This window comes from Micropterus salmoides, unplaced genomic scaffold, assembly GCF_014851395.1.
Source record: "Micropterus salmoides isolate LMB-PRFRI ecotype aquatic unplaced genomic scaffold, ASM1485139v1 Ms_hic_scaffold_14, whole genome shotgun sequence".
Taxonomy (NCBI): domain Eukaryota; kingdom Metazoa; phylum Chordata; class Actinopteri; order Centrarchiformes; family Centrarchidae; genus Micropterus; species Micropterus salmoides.
This window is the reverse complement of record NW_024040485.1, coordinates 17956495-17981022: the sequence shown is the minus strand read 5'-3', so window position 1 is coordinate 17981022 and position 24528 is coordinate 17956495. Positions and strand designations below refer to the sequence as shown.

The window sequence follows — 24528 nt, the reverse complement described above, 5'->3', positions numbered from 1 at the left end:
TCCCTGCTTCTCCATATGCGACAAGCAGCCTAAACATGCATGCAAGTAACCCAAGCCAACGTTTGTGACGCTGGCAATTTATGTGGACTTTTCATCATGCATGTGTAAAATGAATTTGAACTGGTATGGAAATTACACACATGGCATATACTTGTATTTGATTATTTTTTCCGAAATTTGCCACCACCTGCTTTTTTCCTTCTGACGCTTGGAACTTAATCAGGCACAGAAACACATCTACAGTGACAGTTTAGACAGCAGTGGCTGGCGGAAGAAAAGTCTAAAAGAAAAGCCTATAAAAAGCCTCGTCAGATCTGAAATACAGTGTCAAAGGAAGACCACCAATGAGGAAATCTCATCTCCACAGCCCAGTGTGTCAGAAAGCAATCACTCTCACTCACCTTCTGTGTCTTACTCACACTTATGGTGTGGTACATTTTCTAGATAGACACATGTACAGGGGGATCTGAAGGTACATTAAGACAGAGGTAGACAGGGTAGAGCACAACCTCTCTGTTACCTAAATCATCCCAGTGCAATTAGCAATCTTGTCCTCCTTAATTCACTAATTTGTGATAATGCCGTGCTCATCTACTTGTATGAGGATACGCTACATAAACATCAATAGGATTAGGTTTCGTTGATATTCATGAGCTAATGGGAGGTTGTATAAGTGTTATTTACACAGCACTAAGCTGTCTGGCAGATAAGGTTTCTCAGGGCCATGGCAGTCGGATTCAGTTTTATGACCTGTACAATACCAGAGGGGGAAACGGCAAGTAACGCAGCTATTAATGGATAACTGACTTTTCCAACTGCAAACATCATTTAAAAACATGATTGTTGTTCTCTCTGATAGAAAATGCTAAATGCAACAAACACTATTATAAGGTGAAGGTGTGACTATTGATCCACGAACCCTATCCAAAAAGAGTTTGTGTGAAATAAATAACTCACTAGAAAAAGAAAAACATTTATAAAACTCCTACTGATATTTATCATTTATTTGGAAAGCAGGAGCACCAAGACTCACAAAGGTCTTAGCTTAAGATGACAAACACTGGGGAAAAGCATGCATAGCCAACCTTGCTATATCTATCGATCAGCTTTAGGAGGACAAACAAGGGCCCAAACAAAAAGCTAGCGTCTCCGATCTCTGGGTATCATTATGTCCCAGGCCTTGGGAAAAGCCTACAGGTCAATACAGGAGCAGCACAGGCGCTGTGGGGTAGGGCTGGCGACTTAATAAAGCAGACGTATTGTGTGTGAGCAGACGGGTCGATGCGACTCCCCCCAGACGCAATGCATTTTCACAGCAGGACAGGTTGCTACACTGTGCAGAGTGGGCCTAGAGCAGAGGTCAACCTATTCACTTCATCAGCAGCAGAAACCAAAGAACAGTGGGAGAGATGGAGTGAACACAGTGAAAGAACATATTATCAACCCAGGGGACACAGACATCCGCGAGAGCTTAGATTTTTGTGGGCTTTACATGCAGTTACATGCTGTGCATGTGAAGAATACGAGACAACACCTATTATCTGAAAGAGCTAGCATGCGTGAAAATTCACACATACAAACATACACTTCATTTGCCACTCTCTACTGTACAGTATACTGTAATACAACTTATCTTACCTTCTCGTAGTAGCGCAGCTCATAGTCCAGGATGATACCATTGGGCTGTTCTGGTTGAGGCCATGACAGTGTGAAGCTATTCATGGTGGAGCTGATTTGGTGCATGATGGGAACTATGGAGGGAGCTGTAGGGCACAGGAAGAGTAACACAGAATCAGTACATTCCTAGAATTACATAGATCATTATAGATATGTCTCACAATACTGTAACTGTTTTTACAATATAAGAAGGTATTTTCTTCCAGATAAAAATTATCTATAGTAATTTCAGGAATGATAGTGCACATTTTAGAAATAGTGCACAACTGTCATACACATCATCCAATGTGTGTACCTAGAATAAATCATCATCTGCTATCAGCAATATGCACAGAATCCAAGTTTAAACAGTACAACCACCACTCTCATCAGTAACCAGGTAGCCAGCTGAGTCAGGCCGATTAGAGCTGCACTCAGCCACATTCTGGCACTTCAAGATCAAATATGTGGCGGCTTTGGCCAAAATAAGGCTGCCGGATTTGGCAAAGACTTGAGGGTGTGGACCTCAGCTGAGAGTCAGCTGCAGTTAGCAGGACTTAGGTTACCTATGTGCCAGAATTGTCAGTCACCACAAGTCTGGCGTGAGTCCGGCAACCAATCGGGTTGGATTCAGGCCGCTGTTGGACTGAGTAATCTTGGCTACTTGTGCAGAATATTTGAACACTAAGTGTGGCATCCACAGGGTGCACTGGATGCAGTAATTAACGATATTCCAAAGCATTTTAAATTCTCACAAGTGGAAGTTGGTTCATATTTAAAATTTGCAACAAAGGTCTACATATGGCTAAGCTAAACAACATGATGTAATGTTTAATAATGGCAGTCAGCGTTTTTTTTATTAAGTTATTTATTTGTTAAGTTATTTGTTATTTCAAAATATTCTGGCTGTAATCACACATTTTCAAATAATAACTCTGGAGTAAATTATTTAAAAGTTGCTGTTGTATAAACTTAATTGGGGTTTTGTGTTATAGAATTACTATGATTGTGCACAAGTAAATTCAGCTAGTAAGTATATGTAGTAGTATATCCATATGCAACTAACTATATACTGTATATATGCAATGCACAGTGCGATAGAACTGCATTTCTCAGAATTGTATGTAATAGGAGCCATTCAGTTTACCTTAGTTTCAGAGTGTATGTTAAATTGAAATGGGAAAATATAACATGAACAGAAGGTTTACCTGATTTGCCTATCTAGAAGTAATTTGACAAAAAATGATTGATTGAAAAAAAACATTGATTGTGTAATATGTAGCGTAAGAGTGGGCAGCAACACAGGCAAAGTCTTGTGTTGTGACACCGCTCTTACTATACTCCACTGCTAATTTTAATGTAAATGAAATTGCGGAACAGGGCAGGCAGGAAAAAAAGTGTTTATAAATATCAATATATAACTGCAACTTCACAAGCACTACAGTGGATCTCCAACAAAACTTTCTATTAACTCTACATAGAAACTATACTCACAAAGAGGACATTCTCTAGCCAATACAAAACATGCAAAATGACCCACACATTATTCATTAAATTAAACCCTTTGGAATCAAATTGGTTTAGTATTGTGATCGTTTGGCGCAGCTGCACAGTCTATTCCATCCTTCAGCCTCAGTACACCTGAATGAACACACATGGGTTGTCAATTAACCCAGACACTTGGCAATTTCCTGTTCATTCCATCATTTTTTTCTCTGCACTATCATCTCTCCATCATCCCTGTTCCTCATCACTCTTAACATGTCGCTCAGAGATTGCGTCATTGTTTGTTTCTGTGTGTGGTTTCACATCTTTAAATTGTTAAATGATTTTAGGGATTATAGAGGTCTATGTCAAAAATAACTGTACAATATTACCAAACTCTGTTGAAACACTGTATTGTTTGTTTTAAATGATATTTTCTCTAGGGACCACATGTCTGAAACAAAATAAATTGAATTGAACTAAAAGTGACCCTGATTTTTACCATCAGAACAGGTGTCATGTGCCATCGCATTGAGACCATGCCCCTGTCTTTTTGCTATCATACCGCGGCAGATTTCCTCACCGTTGACATTTAACAAATCCACAGATATCTTGTCACTGCTGACAGTCGCGTCAAGGTAGTTCAATACCCCGGACTTTCTCGTCTGTGGGGAAAAAGTAAATTTTCCTGGTGCTGATATTCACTTCTTCTACATCCATTTGTTGTGTTAATATGTGTAATCTGGGGCAAGATGATAAGTTCCCAAATGTCACAGACAGTGTTGGCTTGGCCATTAGCACAAAAGAGAGTTTCTAAAATGAGCACAGTCCAAATCATTATATACTTCAAGTTTAAGGTGCTGTAGGTCACCGGTCATGCTATTTTATTTTATTCTATTATTTGTTGCTGCTGGAGATATCAAAAAGATTTTTCTTGGAGAGGGTAGCCAACAAAAGAGGAAATGGGTTTGAAAACACATGTTCCCATTAGCTTCTTACTATAAATGATGTGGACCCAAATGAACGCACTACTTTCTGCCAAATTCAAACCTGTTTTAGTTGTTGCACAGGGTTTGGGTGAACAAATGTGATGTCTCATCCTTTCATGCACCAATCAGGTTAGGGCAACATTTGAATCAGAATGTGATGACATTGTGAGGTTGTTTGCTCATGTTGCCAGCACTGTCAATACAATCTGATCCAACTACAAGCACACAGTCCATGATGAAGCAGATTAGCTGAGTTTTGAGTCATGGCTATTTAATGTTATAGGATTTAAAACCAAGCTTTCAGGGGCTTTAAGTGGAATCCTTAGTATAAATACAGCAATCTATGATAGAGACAGAAATGTGTTTATAAAAGTGTAACAAAATAGTAAATAAAAATACAAATTGCTTTGCTTTTATGTACAAATCAATCTCCTTTATGGCATGTGAATGTGCCCCAAAATCTCTCTATGATCACAAACTCCTCCAAGGTGCAAAGATAAACTCTAACTTAAAAGTTCACAGATGAATCCAACCAAACTTACTCATCAAAACCAATTTGTGAACATACAAGTACATTTGATTAAAAACGGATTCTACGGCTGCTTGCATTAAGTTCAACGCCTTGGTGTCTGTATACAGTGCTCGAAAGGAATCTCCACCCCCATGTCTGCAGGCATAAATACAGCCCCACACAAACCCATGCTCCACATTTCGTGCCTATCAGCCTCTTGGCTCTCGGCCTGCTTGCTGCTGAGGCCTCGTCATCACTCCACCTGGTCTCCACTCACCATCTTTCTGAATAACTTCTCTTTTCAAAAGGCAGAAAATAGCACCCTCTTTCATCTATCTATCTATCTATCTATCTAGCATGAATAAAACATCGCTTTAGGAAGACGGCTTATTCTAAAGTTTTGAGGATAACTATACCTTGATTTGAGTGTCAGATACCTAAAATGTAACTGTAAACAAATGAATGAGCTCTGTTTATCCTGCAAATGGATTCAGTTCCGTCTGCCTCTCTTGGCTCGCACATCCTGCCCTCCGACCCTCCTTCTCTCTCATACCCTAGACAGAGTGTGAGGGGTAAGCTTCACCTCGGTGCACTTCAGCCTCTCTGCCTCTCAGGCTGGTTCACGCTCCACTGACCAGGGCTAGGGCCGCATTATCAATTACCGGCCACAGGCACACACTGTTCCTGACAGACCCAAGGGAGGCGCACTCAGAAACACACACAGAAATTCCTGCAGTGGAAAAAGGGGCTGAGGTGGAAAGGTATTTCCACAGCCTCGAGTCCTGGTCCTAACTCAATTCATGCATTCAGGCGTACAGACAGTAAAGCATCAGTTTTTACCCTGGAGAATTGTTTATGAATGCTTTCAAGTACTAAGTGGCCTATGTCTAAATGTGTGCGTGTGTATCTAACCTGGGTTGAGACCTATGAATCACCACTAACATCTCAGATGTCTTTCCTATGATTCAGATAGGTCTGGTGTTGTTCTTACTACTGTTAAACACATTTGGAGATACAACCGAGCCAATCAGAGCTTTGCAGGTGGTATTAAGTATTGAGACAGCATCTTCCTGTGCCAGAGCAACCTCTACATTACAGAGCTGCGTGTGACCTCTGACAAATATAGCAATTGTAAGTCGCTTTGGATAAAAGCGTCAGCTAAATGAATAATGACTAATGATTAAGTAAAAAATGGCTATTTAGTGTGAGTATTTGGCTAGCAACTGTGAGTTCTGAATATCTGATTATAAATTTACTATATTTACAACACAGATTCTCACTACACTCCCTGAAGAAAAACACTTTTCTCACTGGAGTGTCCCACTGGACAGACAGTGTCCATGTTTTAAAGAGGAAAAGCAGGGGAGAAAGAGATAAAGAGTGCGTGCACATGCATGTGTGTGTGTATGTGTGTCCTGGTAGCCAATGTGTGAAGAGCCTGTCAGAGACAATGTGTTGTGCCTGTATGAGGGTGAGGTTCAGCCCAATGAAGCACCGCTGTCCCCTCCAACTGCGTCCCCCTCTGTCACCCTGGGACGATGATGCTGACAGTGATTGGTGACTGTGTCCTGCACTCCTCTCTCCTCCCTCCATCCCTTGCTCCTGCTCCTGCTCCACTTTTATCTGGCCCCACTTGCTGCCCCTGGCTTTTAATGCAGAGCTTGGCTCACCATTAATCAAAGTCAAAGCCTCCCAGTGTCTGGCTAAGACAGAGAGAAAGTGAGAGGCAGAGAGAAAGGAAAAACAGAGAGGGAGAACTAGAGAGAGAGAAAAAGAAAATGTGAGAGCGGGTTTGAAAGAATATGATGAAAGAATGAAAAGCGTCTTTACCTTTGTACAATTAATCTACTGTGGAATACAGATGAGTTGGAGCATCATTTTACATGTCTGGCACAGAGCCTGTTTTCAGGCCCCATCCACACTACTGTTTTTGTTTTAAAACAGACCTTTTGCTACGTTTGCACATCCTATCCAGACTAACATGGCGAAAACGAAGACCTAAAACGGATAAGCTTGAAGTGCGGACGGGCAAAAATGGAGGACTTTAGAAACGATGACAACATGAGAGAGAGCTCATGTTTGGCTCTCTGATTGGATCTTATAAGTCATGCAAAGCAGAAAAACTATGCTACTGACTGAGTTTTTGATTTGATATTTTTATTAAAATATCTTACTACTTACTACGTACTTTGCAAATAACACTTATAGCCTACACTTGTACTGTGCATGTCACTGTTTACTTTACAACTACTCCCAGTCTGTTTTCCGCCGCCACAGTCGCTTTAAACGCCAGTTCCAGCACGTTATTGCTCCATGCAAAAATAAAATCTGGTGTGATTCTTTATCTGCATTACTTTATTTTTTCACTAAATCATCTGTAACTACGGAATAGACCATCTGCTACATGTTTACACCGGCGCGCGTATGCCCACTGTACATGAACGGCCACTGAAATGTGCACAAATGTGAGTTTTCAGTCGCTTTAATAGATGATATCACCTCGATACACAGCTAAAAAGCTGGTGTTGATGGAGATCGTAATCTTTTTAAAACTCCATTTTTAAACAAAAAGAGTAGTGTGGATAGGGCCTCAGGATTGTGACTTCAGTGTGCAGTCACTATAATTTATATGGTATGTTGAGGGGTCACCAAATGAAATGTGGTGTTCTACATCATAAATGAGTACTCCAGAGTTTTAGTATTGCACTTCCATAAAGTTGGGAGACCCATTATAAAGAATTGTCAAAACCGATGCAGAGACATCTTTACTTTCTGTACCTCGACTGAGTGAAGCTCCAAAAACTCAAAATTCTTAATTTCCCATAATGCAACTCAATACTGTGTCTTTGTTACACACTCCCTGCCTGATAAATTCAAACATCTTTAAAACTCCACTCTCCAAGTTTGTGATGCAGGCTTTTTGGTCAAAATTGGTAGTGTCTGGATCAGCAAGGTGTCCAATATGGCATACTATTACCTTGTCGACTTTGTATCACTCACGACGAGACGGACAAAGAATTTGTGAATCTGGATTTAGCATCGTCGCGACAACAGGAGATGGGACACCTTGGTTTCTTTCAAATATCAATCTGGTGGGGCCATTCATGATTACTTACAGTTATGGTAATATGCTCTAACACCCAGTATCATTAACTCTCTCTCTAATTCACTATAATGTAATTTGCCTCCTTGAATGCCGTTTTGGTTCAGGCTAGTGATTACTTCAGACCCTGAAATAAAGCATACAAGGTGGTTCAAATGTGTTCTCTCTCCAGTTTTAGACTGTAGCTCTTCCAGTCCTACTTCCAAATCAGCTCATTCAATCTAACATTTTACAAATGGATTAGCTAATGTGCGGTGGTTTTGAAACCCTACCACTCTGAGTTATTCATTATTTTCTCCAGTGCACAACTCTATTCACAAATAGACAGTTTGTTTGTGGACGCAAGTCTCCTCTGATCTTAATGATACTATGAAACCATATTTCCACCCAATCATAGCTCACTGACTTTAACATTACGCATCTCCACTGCACAGCCCAGTTAGCGTCCTTGGAAGCTAAATCCTGTCCTTCTCTTGAAATAAGCTTTTGTGAATTACCATCTGAAATGGACTTGATACATATTCAGAAGCCTTCACCAGTAATGCTTGAACCGCACCTATTGTTACAAACTCAATACAACCTCTTAGCAACCCAACAAGCTGAGTGTATGATTTCTAAATAGTAGTCTAATTTTTATGAAGATAGACAGAATGCTGGGAAACTCCTAGTCCATCAGATGTGCCCGAAAATGGCTCATGATAGCTGTATTTAGGTCTTACAGACATACATACAGCGGAAATGAATGTTTTTCATAGATTTTATCAATCATTGTATTCTTTGAGTCAACCTAGACCAGGAGCTTTAGATGTTTTTTTTTAAACTGACAGAGACGTTCAGTTTAAAAAAAAAACCAAAAAACATCTAAAGCTCTATAGATCCGAAAACGGCCACTGACTTGGAAAGGACAACATTGGAGACTCTGCAAGTGGGAGCATGCAGAATCTGAATTCTGATTTTTATTTATTTTTTTAAACATTCAGCTCCCACTACAACTTGTTTCTTTTCCCCCACTCCCTAACCTTCCACTTCCACTATGTCTCAAGCAATCATAAAAAATATAAATAATATAACAAAGACAATGATCCTCTTGAATGTATTTCCTGCTGACCAATCTCACTTCTACATACAGATGCCAAAAGATCTGGCTTTTCAAAGGGAGAAAATTCTTAGACTATTTATTTATTGATCCTTCTTCACACAGTACTCCAGAGGTGATTCTTTAGCTAGATGCTGAAAAGGCATTTGACTGGGTGAAATGGAACTTTTTTACAGTTTGGCTTTGGTCCTAAATTTATATTGTGGATTCATGCCCAATGGGTGCTGTGCACACTAATAATAACATATTATCCTTTTTTGAATTACAGCAAGGCAGGGATGACTCTTATCTAACTACCAACCTCTTTTGACACGTGTGAGGACTTTGCTCGTTGGGATTCATTATCTCTCTCTTTTGGTGGAAGGATGAACTAAATCAAGAATCAATATGAATATGTACCCAAACATCTTTTTCAGAGTTCCAATACTCTTTATAATTTAAAAAAATAAATAAAAAATAACAGTCAAATTTGTATATTATTGGTCAGCTAACATTAGATCAATGTTATGCTAGATAAGAAATGACATTACCACCAGCTGGGTACTTATGGAAATGGCATTAACTCAGTCTACTTCCTTATCAGGAGGCTATTATGGACTAAGTTGCCACTATCACAATCTGTGTCTAGCTTCATGTAAAATCTGATTATAAAGTACACTCTTAATATCTGGTATGAGTTTAGATGTCATTTCAAACTTTATGACCCTCGACATGCTGCACCAGTAACATCCTCTTTACAGTAGATGCATCATTTGATTTAAAGTCAAATAGTGCCATCACACAGACATTTGGCATTAAATCTCAGTGATCCTATATGTGATCTATGTAAACAGTCCATTTTTTTTACTTTGTACCATATGTTTTGGTCATACACAATGGAGTAACTCCCCAGGATGTTAAAAGCCCAAACTGATATTTCATGTATGTCTAGGCCTACATTTTTTTGTTGTTGTCTGGCTTTTCTTGTTTGTTCTTGAAGGTTGAGGGGTGGGTGGGGTTCTTTTTATTGGATCTGTATGTCCTTTTGTTGCGTTGTTAATAAAAATACCTTGTTTGAAAAAACTGGTAGTCTCCAAGCCAACCAACTGAACTTGATGTGTCTGTGAACCTCCCTTTTAAAGTGTAAGTAAATATTCTGTCTTTCATACCGCCGTCAAAGCTCAGTCCAGTAAGGATTTGGGTGGGAACCGGAGGGTCGCCGGTTCGAATCCAGCTCGGACCAGAGTTGCGGAGTGTGGACTGGTAGCAGTGGTAGAGGTGCACTGCCGAAGGAGGCCTTGAGCAAGCCTGAACCCCCAACCCCCTCACTCTGACATCTCTCCATGTGTTGCTACGGGCAGTGTTATAATACTAACATGATAATGTTAGATGTTAATGATAATAACAGATTGAAAACATTGAGTTTCCCCTTGGGGATTAATAAAGTTTATCTTAAATATGTGTTTTATTAATTCCAGCCAAAAAGTGAGCATACAACTCTCCAACTCTCTCTCCTATTGTGAGATTCCTGGGATAGTCTGAGTGCACACAGCCAACAGTGTTCCTCATGCAGGAAAGCTTTCACATCTGAATTCCCAACTGTAAGTTCCTGCTCTGCCTCACGTACTCTGTGAAATGATTGGACAGAAAGTTGTACTGTAATTGGTCAGCTATCTGGTACCAAAGGCCCATTCAACTCTGTGGACAGAAAAAACAAGTGCACACATACATATGGCCATATTCACAACCACATGTAAAAGTCGAGTTGCTCTCAGTGAACCTTGGGTTTGTGTTTTAAGATGCTGGCACACCACTGAACCATGCAGCCTCCTAAGAGGGGCTCAGTGTCTCAGATGAGGAGAACAGCCTATAGTCATGTGCTGTGCCTCTTTCAGGCATATAGGTTTAACTACTACCCTCCCTATTAGCAGGGGCTCAGAGGGCCAAGCCAGCCATGACTACATGGTAATGGGCCTCTCTCAAACATCATAAAGAGGGATCAGTTCAGCACCATGGATTTCTGTCAAGGACCATGGTTGGAATTATTTTCAAAATCACATTATACGTGGAGGATTCTGAACATAACTCTGTGTGGGAAAAAATGAACCTGAACTAACTATGAATGAGCATACTTCGTAAAGACACAAACACACAGACGCTTCCTGCCATCATATACAATATATAAAGACATCAGAATTGACTCAGGGGGACTCAGTAGCATTCTAGCCCACACTTTTATTTTTGCCTGTAGCTAATACCTCACTTTCTAGGTCCAGGGACAGGATCCAACATTTATGAGAACAGGCATCAAATGAAATAAAAATGGCACCCGGAGAGAGCCCGAAGAACCATCTAAGATGATGAAACTCTTGGACACCGTAGCTCTGATACATACTCTGAGGCAGCAGAGGGAAGAAACAAGGAAAAAAGGCAACCCCCTAAAAAACAAATGGAAAGACTTTGGCTGTTGGCTGTAAACTGAAAAAAAAATATAATGAGTAGTGTCTTGAATACCCTCCACGGACATGTTTGCCTAACATCTCATCTGATTTTAGAACCCCACAGAGTGCAGATCTCTTTAATTCATCTGGCTGTTTGAATTTCAGTCTAGCACATTGCATCTTAGTATCTTGAATGCAACCCACCCGGTTGGACTTGCCCATAGAAGGCCGAGGATAGTGATGTTTGCATTTCTGTGGGAATAGCTCTCCAAACAGAGCGGCTAAGTGGAGGAGGATTGTTTGTAGATATACTTGGCATTCTGTGGTCTGAGGGATTGTTGGCACACAATCTAGGTCAAGACGGCTGTGCTAGTAAGATCAGAGAACTGTTGAGCATTAGGCATTAGTTGAAAAAGATAGCACCAGTTATGAGATTTAAATGCTTTATTTCATGCATTGTTCACCAAACCACCCCTACATAACCACTCAGAGTAGATAGGGGTTGTAAAATGTGTAAAAGATGAAAAATACCCTCCTCATCCAGAACAGATTACGTAGAAAACATGGCTGCCATTTCTGTAGTTTTCACCACAAGTACTATAATCACCCACAATATATATATTTAGATTTTTGTGGTCATTGAGCATTTTAATAAATTCACTAGAAGCAGTGTCTCCCACCCCTAAAATTAAACCCCACTATTTCACAAAGAGACATTAAGTGGCTATTTTTCAGTGGCTAACATAGAGAAATATGAATAAATTCAGACCAGACGTGAATGATAGCCTTAATTGGGGCAGTATATAACCTTTGTGTGTCTGTATCTGTATGTGGGTGTGCATGTCATGTGCATGTCTCCTGGAGAGCACAGGCTGTGAATGAACTCCTAAATCACACTATTGATCAGTCCTTCCTCCCAGACACACGCTGGGATCGAGGGCAGTTAAATGGCCTCTTCGGTGATTCACACTAAATCCCTTCTGCTCCCTCGTCACCTCCACTGTTCCCTCCTCTCCTCCTCATCCACACTCCTCCTTTTCTTCCCACTTCCTACTTATGGCCACTTTACACCCTTATAACCCTTATAACTACTGCTGCCTTACTGTTTCTAGGTGGTCCCTTGGTTTTCCTTAATCCCACAACCGTCCACACACCATGTCAAGTTGGAAAAGCACCCCATTGAGACAAGCAAAAACTTTTGGTAAACTGACTTAAAGGACCACTTCACCCATCTGTTCTCTCATGGGTTATTCATAAGACATTCTTATAATACTGTTACCTGTTACCTATCTTCAAACACAAGGCCGTATTCTTACAGTATAGTACTAGAAGAGTAATAATATACCATTACCCATGTCAGCAGTGAAGGCTCTATTTATCCCCTAAATCCCATACCTGATGATGTGTTTTTGAGCTCAGTAGAAGCAAGAAAAACTTATTTTGGTAGGAAAGCCTCTTGTCATTCTTTTAACAGACAGAACTGTGAGACATTGAATCTACAAAAACTTAAAGAGGTCATATTATGCTTTTTATTTTTTTCCCTTTATTGTGTTATATGTCTTTTGTGGGCATGTAATAGGTTTGCAAAGTGAAAAAGCTCAAAGTCCATTCCAAAGGGAGTTACCATCTCCTTTGTTCCAGAGTTATCAGCTCTTTTCTTCCGGTACCATGTTGTGTCACCCTCCAGGCAATCAAATTACATAAGTTGTGACTGTGATGTAGAGACAGTGCACAGTTAAAACTTTATGTATGAAGATACATTTGTTACAGATTAATAACTTACTACTCTGAAACTCATGCACCAGTCTAGGTTGCTAAGCTGGTCCAACATGTACAGCTGAACCGAAGGCGTTTACTGGCTTTTCAGGAACCGCTCTACTCTGCTTCTGACTGGCTAGTGGTCTTTAACTTGGTTCTGTGCATGTACAACTCCGACAAAGATCTTGTAGAAGGGAGATGCATCACTCCATAGCTAAAACAGTGCGTTTAACACACAGGGTGAAAAAAGGTACCATGTAAACCTGTTCTTGTACAACCCCTAAATAAAATTATGTTCCTGAAAATAAGCATAACATGACCACTTTAAAGTTAGGCTTTGATACAAGGAAAACTGCAGTTTCTTGCTTTTACTTGACCTGAAACAGCATCACCTGATTGTATTGTGGGACTATTGAAGTGAAGTGCAATGCTGTATATAATGCAGTCAATTGAAGTAAAAATATAAACAAATATAATTAACTGTAAATCTAGATATGGTAGAATCGGTAGATATGGTGAAGTGGTTTGTTAAACAGAGATCTACTGAATGTGATTGACATTTCAGGCCCTTATTTTCCTGACATGGTTCCGGAGACATCTGCAATCGCTGCTCCAAGCTGCTCAGAAAATAAGTGCTTATATAAATGCATTTGCAATTTACTTTCATTTTAAGCAGAGGCACATCCATGCATGTTGTTTGCAAAAAGGATGGATGAAATGGAAAAGAAATAAGAGGGTATGTTGATTAATTATTATCTGCAAAGTAAGCAATCATATTACTCATCTCCTCAATCATCCTTTTAACAGCTGGGCTGAGCACAACGGCACATGACAAAAATGGCTCACCTTGAAAGGCAGAGCCAAGAGGAATTTCGAGGAGACTTAGAGCAATGCACCCTTTACCTTTAACTGAATTGCACTTTTAAAACTAAGGGGGGAATACTTTTTATGATGTATAAATGTGTAAGCTTGTGTGACCACTAACATGGCATGTTTTTTTTTTTAATACAACACAGTTTAAATTGGTAGCTTTCCAGGGTCGTGTTTTAAGGATTCCATGTCAAAACAGAATTGCAATGATAGTATTCAATTGGGGCCCTGCGATGAACTGGCGATCTGTCCAGGGTGTACCCCGCCTTTCGCTCGATGTAAACTGGGATTGGTTCCAGCCCCCCGCGACCATGTACGCAGGATAAGCGGTCGACGATGGATGGATGGATGGTATTCAACTGGCAAATTTAAACTCTCACTTCCTGGATATATGCACCTCTGCAACCCATTATGCGCATAAACATGGATGTGTCACATCTGTGTAGTCTACTGGTGGTCTTGGCTCTGTCATAGACAGGACAAAGGCTAAGGGCTGTACAGACTTAAGGGCTGTACATTGTTCATCTGTTTAGTCTAAACAGTGGTGCCCCTTGCTTTTGTTTCACAGTAAAGTGCTAAAGTTGTCATTCTGATGCTTGCAGTTTCAACAAGGTTTGGTGTTGTCATTTTGCTGATTAAATAGTGAGATGGAAGAAAATTTGCATATTTACATTCCTTCCCATTTGCAACAATTACAATAAACTGGTTATGATTGGTGTTGATGACTGGAATTGTGTTGTTCCTCCAGGTTCAGATTTTTATATAATCCAAACACATCTCCTATTGCTACTTCATTTACATGGAACTTGCATTTTGTTGCGCCACCTCTCCCAACCTTGCATCATGCGAGGACAAACAAAAATACCAACTGAGCGGACAAAAGGATTTCAAGGTTCCAGCAAATGGCAACATGTTGTATTTCTTAATGCTACAGTATTCATGAACCCAAAAACACATATCCCTAGATTTTAAAGAGTGTCTCCACTTTTAGTTTTTGAAGTGCAGTATCAACATTAATCCCCTCTGGATCCTTCTGCCTCTTCAGTAACCTGCCAATGAAACCCCCTGTCGAAACTAGGAACAGTGCAATTACCTGGCTACAATGGGCCGCATAGGGCTGGACATAGGCCTGGCAGATTACTGGCAGACACCTCATTACTGCAGCAGACTTCAACAATAGGCCTGGGCATTGCTTCTTCTATATCTATCTGTCAAGTGTGCTATTAGCCTGTCAAATGGGGACAGTCAGCACCATTAGGCCACCCTGATAATCAGACCTATTTACTCCCTCATTTTCCTCTCCTTCACTGTCACAGTCTAGCAGTCTGGTCAAAAAAAGTGCTCCGTTCTCCATCCTGCCCTGTCTTCCCTCCCACTCCTCCCCTGACTCATTCTCAGACAAAGACGAGTTCAGTTGGTCATTACATTCCTCTGAGAGTCGTCGTAATCAAATACTGTATGCCCTCCACCACAAAATTTAATTTCAAAATGTACTCCCATATCAAAGGGATCTGGATGAAGCAATTTCTATTTCAATGGACTTTGAGAGAAAAGTGAAATAAGTTCATTCTACAATTAAAGTGGAAATGTACATGAGTTATTCTGAATTCATTTGACATTTCATCTTTGGATCAGACTACATATTTGCAGGCGCATGCGCTCAATTGTACATGACCATAACGCCGAAAATCATAGTGCATGGCCAACAGGGACCCAAGCTGACAAACGTGCAACTCTTTCCTTATGGGATCCTTGAACTCAACCAACAATCTCTTGTCTTTCACCACACTGTAACTCCACTTCATGTCTGTTATTAGGTCCCATAAGCTCACACTGTGATTGTCACGGTCCGCCTCATCCACAGAAACACAAAAAAGTGAAGAGAGCCTCATTTAAATGTTTCACTTGGTCAATACTTGTCCCTTGATGGGTACTCCTGTGTACAAAGTCAAAGATCTACAAGAGCATGAAAAATGCTGTAGCAAAAAGGACAATATCCTCGACCTGTCATTTCCATTGGATGGGCTCAGGTCCCATCACAGGCGCACTTAGAGGATGAGCACACACAAGCATACAGAGAGAAAGAGAAAGATAACAAGATGAAGGTCATTTTCATTGGCTGGGCTCAGATCCATCACTGGCGAAGTCAGAGAATTTGCACACAAACATACAGAAAGACAGACAAGGAGAAAGAAGAGAGAGAGAGAGAGAGAGAATATTTCAGTGTGGCCTGAAAACATCAGGTGTCCATGTATCTATCTTGGGTTTGTCTCCATGCTAAAGGTGAAACTCAGTTTAACATGTCCGTGTTTGTTGCCAGCTAATCTAAGAACAGTGCAACGATAAAAATGATGGCTTTGTAGCTCACGCCTAATGTTCTGCGTGACACAAATATATGACATGGACAGAATTAAGTAAGATTAATCATCTTTGTTGTTTTTAATTCAGAGAGCAGTATAGTGTCTAGAAGTGTATAAATCTGAAGATTTACAGATTTCGACTAGGGTGTAGCCTCCTGTGAAGAGTACTGACTTGCTGTGCGGCATTGCTATCAAAACAAAGTCTCATTAAACAAAGACCAAAGAAAAACAACAAAGAGATGTGTCAGTCTGTGAATCAACCAGCCTCCAGATGGGAACCTCCAAAAAGAAATTTCATAAATGACTCATGTCTTGTTTTTGGGAGGGATGATTACCTTCACCATTGCTAAAAAGCAGTCATTCCTAGAATGTCCAAAGAGAAATGCCAACAGGCTATTTATATCATTTGATTTGATTGGGAAATAAACTACAAAGGAAAGAGGTTTGGTGCAGTGATTTGCGTGTGTCCTGCCACAAAATGTAGTGAGCTGTGTCTTGGACCTGGGTTTGAACTCCTCCGTCGTGCTTTCAAAAGGGAAAGCTATTACTTTGGTTCAGGGAAGGAAAGCTTACAAAGACAGCATATATGTAGAACTTTCACTAAACCAGCTGGCCTTCGCTTCAAGCCTTAAAGTCATTATTCACGGTGGCGCGACGTGAAATCTTAGTAGCCCTGAAGTCAGCTATGCCATGAAGTGAGACTCTGAAATGCACATTGAGCAAGATGATGCTCTCTTGAGGTGAAGCGATTCACATTTATGCAATAATAGTAGAATTTGCCATTTTGCAAAAGTAAACTGAAAAAAATAAACTTCTTAGGCAGGGGGGAAGCCAGATTGCTTACAGAACGTATAGTATAAAATACAATACAATAACACTAGTATGGAAAGTTACACTTTGACAATGAAATTGCAGATGGATAAGGATTGTCATCATCAATGCCACCACTGTATCATCACTATCACACCTTAGCCATAGCAGCCACTTACCAGCCTGGTTGGTGGTGATGTCTATGGAGACATGCTGAGCAGGGTACGGGCTCTTATTGCTGACTCCATTGACAGCTTGTATTTCAAAGCTGTAGAGGGTGTGAGCCCATAGGTTGCTGATGAACACCCTGGTCTCAGTCAGACCGAGCTGTCGAGGGACAAAGTCCACATTGTCATCACAGTGGGAGCAGGAGCGCCGGTCAGCCCGGCACTTCTTGCACACTATGTTGTAGACGACGTCATCACGGCCGCCTGTCTCCCTGGGTGAGTGCCACTCCAGGATCACAGAGGTTTCGTTCACAATGGAGATCACATTCCTTGGGCTTGACGGGACACCTGCAGACACACAGAGGAAAGATGTAAGCCCTGTGCCATTGTAGCTAAAGGGTCATTTGCCTTTACAGCTAGACCCATTTTATATGAGAAAAGGTTTTATCCAAAGGCAATCTTTCATCCTGAAAAAAGAAACTTTCATAAATCTGCCTGCTGTTAGGTCAATTTAGTCAATTTACAACAAGTGTTGTTGTCCAACAGCAACTTGTCTTTTTCTTCTTTTTCACCATCTTCAGCACAATTGGAATGCTAATTTATTCCATTCACACCCAGAGAGATCATGCAGTGAAATGTTTGTGTCTATCAAACATTGGTTATTTAGCAAAATGCAGTGTTGCATGGAGTATTCTTATCCAAGTGGCTCTGGAGATTCACGCTCCCATTCACTCCCTCATAGCCTGCAGCTGGAGCAGAACCTCAAAGACGATATTCAGAAAGAAATCAAGAAATAATAAAACTATTGTTTTGCTTGAGTGGTGGCTTAATATTAGGGTGCATTAAAGTGGCTTCCGCAGTCAAATGGCAATGTAGAATTTTGCTTAGCTGAGACTCTGTGTCCCTCCGGCTGCTCAGAGGCAACTCGTACGTCTCAGATACCAGACACTGCCGATAAAGCAGAAGCTCGCCGAAGCTGTTAGTCTGCGCTGCTTCAGTTAAGTGAGGCTACCCTGCAGAGACGATCTGGTGCCCATTCATTCTCCATAAAGCCTGACCTTTATCATTAAAGAAAAGTTTAACTGACCTACTATTAGATCCATGACTACTAAAACAAAAAATTCCCTCATTTCCCTTTGAGGAAATACTCAGCTCCCTAACATACTGTACTTCCTTTCCTCTTCGTTCTTTTTACCCATGAGGATAATATGACCACTACAAGAGGAAAACATATATATTTTTAAGCAAACTGAGTTCTGGGCATAGGACAGACAGTTAATTCAGTCAAACAGACACAATTAATCCTTGTTGCTGCAAAGCCATGTGGGATAGCCCTGGGGACCTGGGACAAAGTGGCATAACACACAAGGGTGAGGGAACGGCACTGTTACTGTTGTGACCTGGGCTCAGCGCCTCAACAACACAGAGGTCAGTGACAAGAAGGGTGTGACTTCCATAGTGTGATTATTATGTCTGGCTTAGAAGACAGCTAGTGCTCCAGATACATGGTCAAATGGCCCAAAATTTGGTCCTTGGATGCTACCAGATGTGTTGTATGTTGAGGGAAAGGGCATGTGTTGGTAGGAATAGGCTATCTGATGGAAATTGCAGCCCTTTAGCTTTTCCCCCTGGGGACTGCACAATATGCTCTTCATATTGTGCTCACACCGCTTGTATCCTCTGTATCATCTATCAGATGCTTGCACTCGCCTCCAAACTTGCTGGGAAAAGCAATGCACATCTGCTGATGTGAAAAATGCATGTGACACAAACGCGTGCCTGAAGTATCTGTGTCCATGTATTCATGTCTACACTGTCTGTGTCATTGTATTCATACGGTGGAAGAAAAAAAAATTGCCTGGTTGAGTTGTGAACGAGGAGCCACACTCCCAATTAAAACCAAGCTCCACATATGCAGGGATGGCACACGAAATCAGATGTGACTGCTACTTAACCAGTGATTTGCTATTACTATCACTGCAGCCTTTGGCTATTTTAATTTGCCATAGGATTTAATTTGTTGAGATCATTACTTACGGGCTCTTCTTACTGGCGTTCATTTAGCTATGCCAGTCAGATTTGGTTGTGCACAAACACATGTAGCTTTTACTCAAGTTACATAAACAAAATATCATCTCCAAGCACCTCCTGTGCTCTTTGTTACGCGTACTGTATTACAACACAGATAGGAGCTCTATTTAATGGTGCAATTATAACAACCAGTGCAAAGTGTCAGGTCATTTGCACAAGGACAATGAGGACAAATCAATGCACATGTGTTCTTTTTGTTCAGCATGGGCAATTGCATTATGCACAAAAGAGTCTGGTGAAGGAGAATGTAAATAGGACTCATGCAGTGATGAACCATATCTCCTCAGCCGTCACATTATTCATTTCATTCCCTTTAAACAGCTGTGGCAATCATAGGGGCACATGACGATACTGGCTAACCAAATGGACAGGGGAATGCAGACCAGCGACTCCTAGTAGGATATCAATATGGTTGTCCAGAAAGCACAAACAGTAAGGCACACATATATAGGAGCCTGATGATGTGCCTTTTTAAGTTGAATTTGTGGAAATGGTAAAGTCCAAAAAATTTATTGTCATAATGCACATTTAGGACAATAAACCACATTATAACTATTCTGTGCAGTTACTAAGGACAAACAATTTCGACTAAAAATAAAATGTTTTGCTGGCTGCTTTTGGTTTGTTTTGCTTACATGATTAATAAGGCTGTACACAATTACATTTGCTTGTGTTTACATTCAACAGCAATGCCATTACTGCCAAAACTGTGTATCAAGGAATAGTCTATGTAAGCTTTTTACATGATAGCACAGACTAACAATGTCCCATAATAATCCTGTTTACATGACTATCTAGAGAGAGTTTGGGATTTTTTTCTAAGAACTTAACATGTAAAAGACCACAGCCCAGTTTCCTCCGTCAGCTGCTAATATAAAGACTGCGCCCTATGCCCAAAATAAACACTTACACTGCACATTGCTTACTCCTTCACCCTTTGAATGGTCTGAGGCTGGTGCTTCTCTTCTTTCAAACTGTTTGTTTTTATGATGTGAAACAGGCCTCGAGGGACCAACAGAAGGTCCCTGTGTGGAGTTACTTATCACAGCCAGGAGCTGGGAGAAAGAAAGACGTGTTGTGTGGGTTGGTGAGACATGAAATAAAACATGTTATAAGGACTAATAGTGTCTGGCTGAGAGACTAGGAAGTCAGAGATAGACTGTGTGTGTTAGTGTGTATTTGAGCAGGCAGTGCAGTTTGGGAGATGTAGATGCATCTGCGGAGACACAATGAATACCCAGAATCCTTTCTTTAACAGGCTAGACTAGAGGTTAATCTACACATTCACATTCTTGTCATTATTCTCTTCTAGACTCATAAAGCTTTAGATGTTTAGATATTTGAACATGCATGCATGCGTGCGTACATTAATCTATAGCGTTATGTCTTCCTAGCCCGTACAGGGATTAGAGTAGGCCACACAATCACCTTGACTTATATCCATTTACTACTGCAATACTGAGAGAGGAAACCGGCCAGCTGACTGCTGTGGGAAACACCACAACTGATTCCAGAACTGACAACACAGTTGATGTGGAGAAAAAAAAATACAAAAAACAACTTGGAGAAAAGGACTGAATATTTACGCACTTTAATGGCTCACTCCTCTTTGTGTTTGAAAACAGAACAATGAGAGAGGAGAGACGGTGAATAGGAGCAAATAAGAAAAATGATGATGAGAATGGAAAAGCAGATAACCCCTTAATCGTTTCAGTCAGGTTTGTTTGTGTGTGTACACAGTGTTTGACAGGGCTCAAGGAGATTTCCAGGGGACAGGCCACAGATATGAGTATTGAGTGAGAGCTGTAAGATTCAGGGCCAATGTGGTATGGATCAGTAATGTAGAAACCCATCAGAATCATCACATTTTTCTTCTCTTTCCCTATATTTAAGTTGATTCAATTACATTCCAAAGATTTTCCTCATGAATTGGTTGGTGGCTGGCATTTGTGGTTTCCAAGATGTAAACATGCATGTTCAGCATTTTTTTTATTATGTGTCACTGGGACTGTCTCATATGCTGTGTTACTGGGGGCTATGCGTAGAACTTCCCCAGACAGCTCTCTTAATCCATAAAGTCTTCTAAATTCAGCTTGTCATTCTCCTGACTCACACATTGGGAGAAACTCACTGGTCAGCCTGCCACCAAATCATTCTCACATGTACACATAAATTCTACTTCAAACGTGCACACCTATGGGGAGGTATAGGTACATCAGACTGCGGCCTGGAGCCTGAAAAAGGGACCAGGAGGGTATGCAGTGCAATGCAAACCAGTGTCCCAACACATCATGCTGGATAGCCAAGCTGAGAGCGGGCTTCATGCTGCGAGACAGAACACTGTTCCTCCCCTTAGACATGGCTGGAGTCAGCACAAGACAGAAGGTTTGAAGTGCATCCTATGCTTGGCGTATCCTTGAGGGAAAGGGAGGGGGGTGTAGCGTGAAGCCTCCCGCTGACAGAGCTAGGCACTGGACAATCCATCAGCAATCTAATCAGACTGATCTGGAGCATACAGGGACCCGCGCCTCTGACGCCAGCTACAGCTTCTGCTGCTACAGACTAGCCTGATTTAAGCTACTCTAGCAGTGCTCTTATCAGGACCCACAGTATTAAAGAGATTCTTACGAGGATGATCTCACTGGCCCCCACCTGCTGAGATCTAGGGCACACTGAGCATCAAGCTCAGCTAATACTGTATGGTTCAACCTTCAGAGAAGGCTTTGCTGTTCCAAACGAATGCTGTTAACACAAATTGAGGAGGAATTTAAGTTGGTTTAGGAGGTTGATGTTAAAAGCGGTGGTTGAAAACAACATTCTCTGTAGCATTTTTCAAAACATTGGGATGCAGTCTCTTGTAATGAATATTTTACTTGGTAGTGCACTGTGTAATTGTTATTGCAGTAGTAGGCATTTGTTTCTTTTTTTAACTTTTGAACAGATATGTAACCGAGTACCTATGATGTGTTATCATTAAAAACCAAATATATTCTGGCCGAAATGGTAAGATATTGAAAGGACTGACAATGTACTGAGCATGAGGGAAAAACAGTGTGAAGCAGAGGAAAAAAGAACAAACCTGAAAGAGAAGACTAGAGAGGAATTGTCGTGATTGAAGAAAAAAAAATTATCATAGGCTGCATTTGCAAACTGAACAAACCGGAGGGATCTGTTCAAGAAGCTCCAGTGGGGAGCTGTTGTGGTGATTGCTTGGGGAAAACTCAAGGCCTCAAGGTAGAGGCAGATGCTATACTTGATGGAGCGTTGACTAATTCACCAGAGAGCTTGGTATACCATGGGAGGGTGTAGGAAAGTCAAGGTGAAAGTGGGGTGTCATCCATTGAGAACATCCAAACCCTGAAGGTGTGGATGGCTGCACTTGGGAAGTGTTCAAACAGCCATGCTGCACTGGGGTTCCTCTTCAGCTTTAAGGCACTTACTCAGAGTTATAAAAAAGGAAACACTGCAAAAGAGGTGTATTCAATACACGTTTTAGCTGTGAGGCTACTAACCGATTAGGAAAGCACTGTGGTCCTGTGCCCATTGCTGAGGCCAATTAGCCAGGTCTATGTGAATAAATCAGGACTAAATGAATACATAACCTCACCAATAATGCTTCCACATCTGCTGCTGTGAGAAGAACATGCCATTAAGACACTCCCCAGTGGCAGTGAAGGAAGAGAGGTAAACAAACTTTTTGGGGTCTAACAGTGCTCTCCTTCTGTGTAACTGTGTGTCAGCAGGGACAGCAGGAAGGCTTAGCATATTGCTTTTACATCATATTAAGATAACTATGATGCTGCGAGAGGCCTTATTGGATCTCCAGCGGATAACGGCAGGACAGTGTCGAAGCTTCACAGCATCTGCCTGAGTAATTAGGACTTCAGGGGATGATAGCAGACAGAACGAAAGAACAATGGCAAGAAAGGGAGACAGTGAGAGGAAGATAACTGAGGGGAAACAGAGAGGAAGCTCATTGGCACAGCGATGGAGACGTAAATGACGGAAACCCTGCAATGTAATTATCATGACCAGACTGAGAAGACAACTAGAGCTCTAGATACATGCTCATGTAAATGCTGCGACATGTGCTGGGTGTGATGATGAGGAAGAAAGAGACACTGAAGAAGTGAGATAAAGAAAAAATTTCAATCTCTACATCGCTGTTATGACAATGTAGTGGCTTACTGTATATGCATGGCCAGCGTATTCAATATTGATGTCACATACACATTTACAGTAAAATAAATAATGCATACTTATACAGGCCTGTTATAAGTGCATGTCCTGCAAGAATTTAAGGTTTGACAGTGTTAGAGCGTGTATATAATGTCATGTGCAATATACTCACTGGTGCAGGGTTCATCCGGCTGATCAGCATCACCACGGTAGTAGCCGTTGCGGCACACACAGATGGTGGCGGCCTCAGCTGTGGAGCGGCTGTTAGGAGGGCACTGTAGACACAGACCTGGACCCTGGGTTGACTTGAAGGTACCCGGCGGGCATGCTGTGGGAAGAGAAAAACAATGTCAGAAAAAGATTTAAAAACAAATATCCACCAGCCAAGTACCATGCATGACCCAGGCATCTGGGTCCAATATATCTGCTAGAATGCAGAAGCGGAGATGAAAATAGACCAAGATAAAATAAAAAAGCAGTCCATGTTGAAACTGACTAGGAAACACAAGAGTAGTATTGATCTAACGCTTGGCAAGAAAGGATATATTTTTTTAAATGTGGAACAATTCCTGTAATACTGTGTCTAATTCTCCTCATGTGCACAATCAGTCGACTCAATCTGTCTTACTCGAGCGGCCCTAATGCGTCCAGTTGAAAGTTCACCATCACGTGCTGTTGGACAATTGTTTGTCTGTAGCGTCTGTGCAAATTATTTGTAGTTTTTGTTGTTGTCACCATTGGCATTTGTTGGACGTTATCAGCACATAATCTGCCATTTCAGCATGTTAAGTCAACAGCTGAACCAGCCAGTAAGGGAGAGTGTAAAATAAAGAAATTAAAATCAAAGGAAAACTTCACAGTGCCAGTTGCAACATTTTATCAGACACATTTTTTTGTGTTCTGATCATTTAACAAAACTGTTTACTCAGATTGTTAGTGGCATGAAAGCCTGCTGACCATATTTGTTCTCCCAGAGGAACAGAACATACACGTCTGTCAGTAGTTAGATGGCAATCAGCTGCAGCATTTGCAG

The 24528-nt window shown here is 41.1% G+C and overlaps 1 protein-coding gene across 1 annotated transcript in view; it reads right to left on the bottom strand.

Moving 5' to 3' along the window:
• Positions 1-24528, bottom strand: part of LOC119902161 (ephrin type-B receptor 1-B-like) — a 154866-nt gene that overhangs the window by 41530 nt on the left and 88808 nt on the right. The window contains 3 exon segments of the mRNA XM_038718146.1: positions 1639-1763; positions 17238-17573; positions 23668-23823. Coding sequence (XP_038574074.1) covers positions 1639-1763; positions 17238-17573; positions 23668-23823 — 617 coding nt within the window.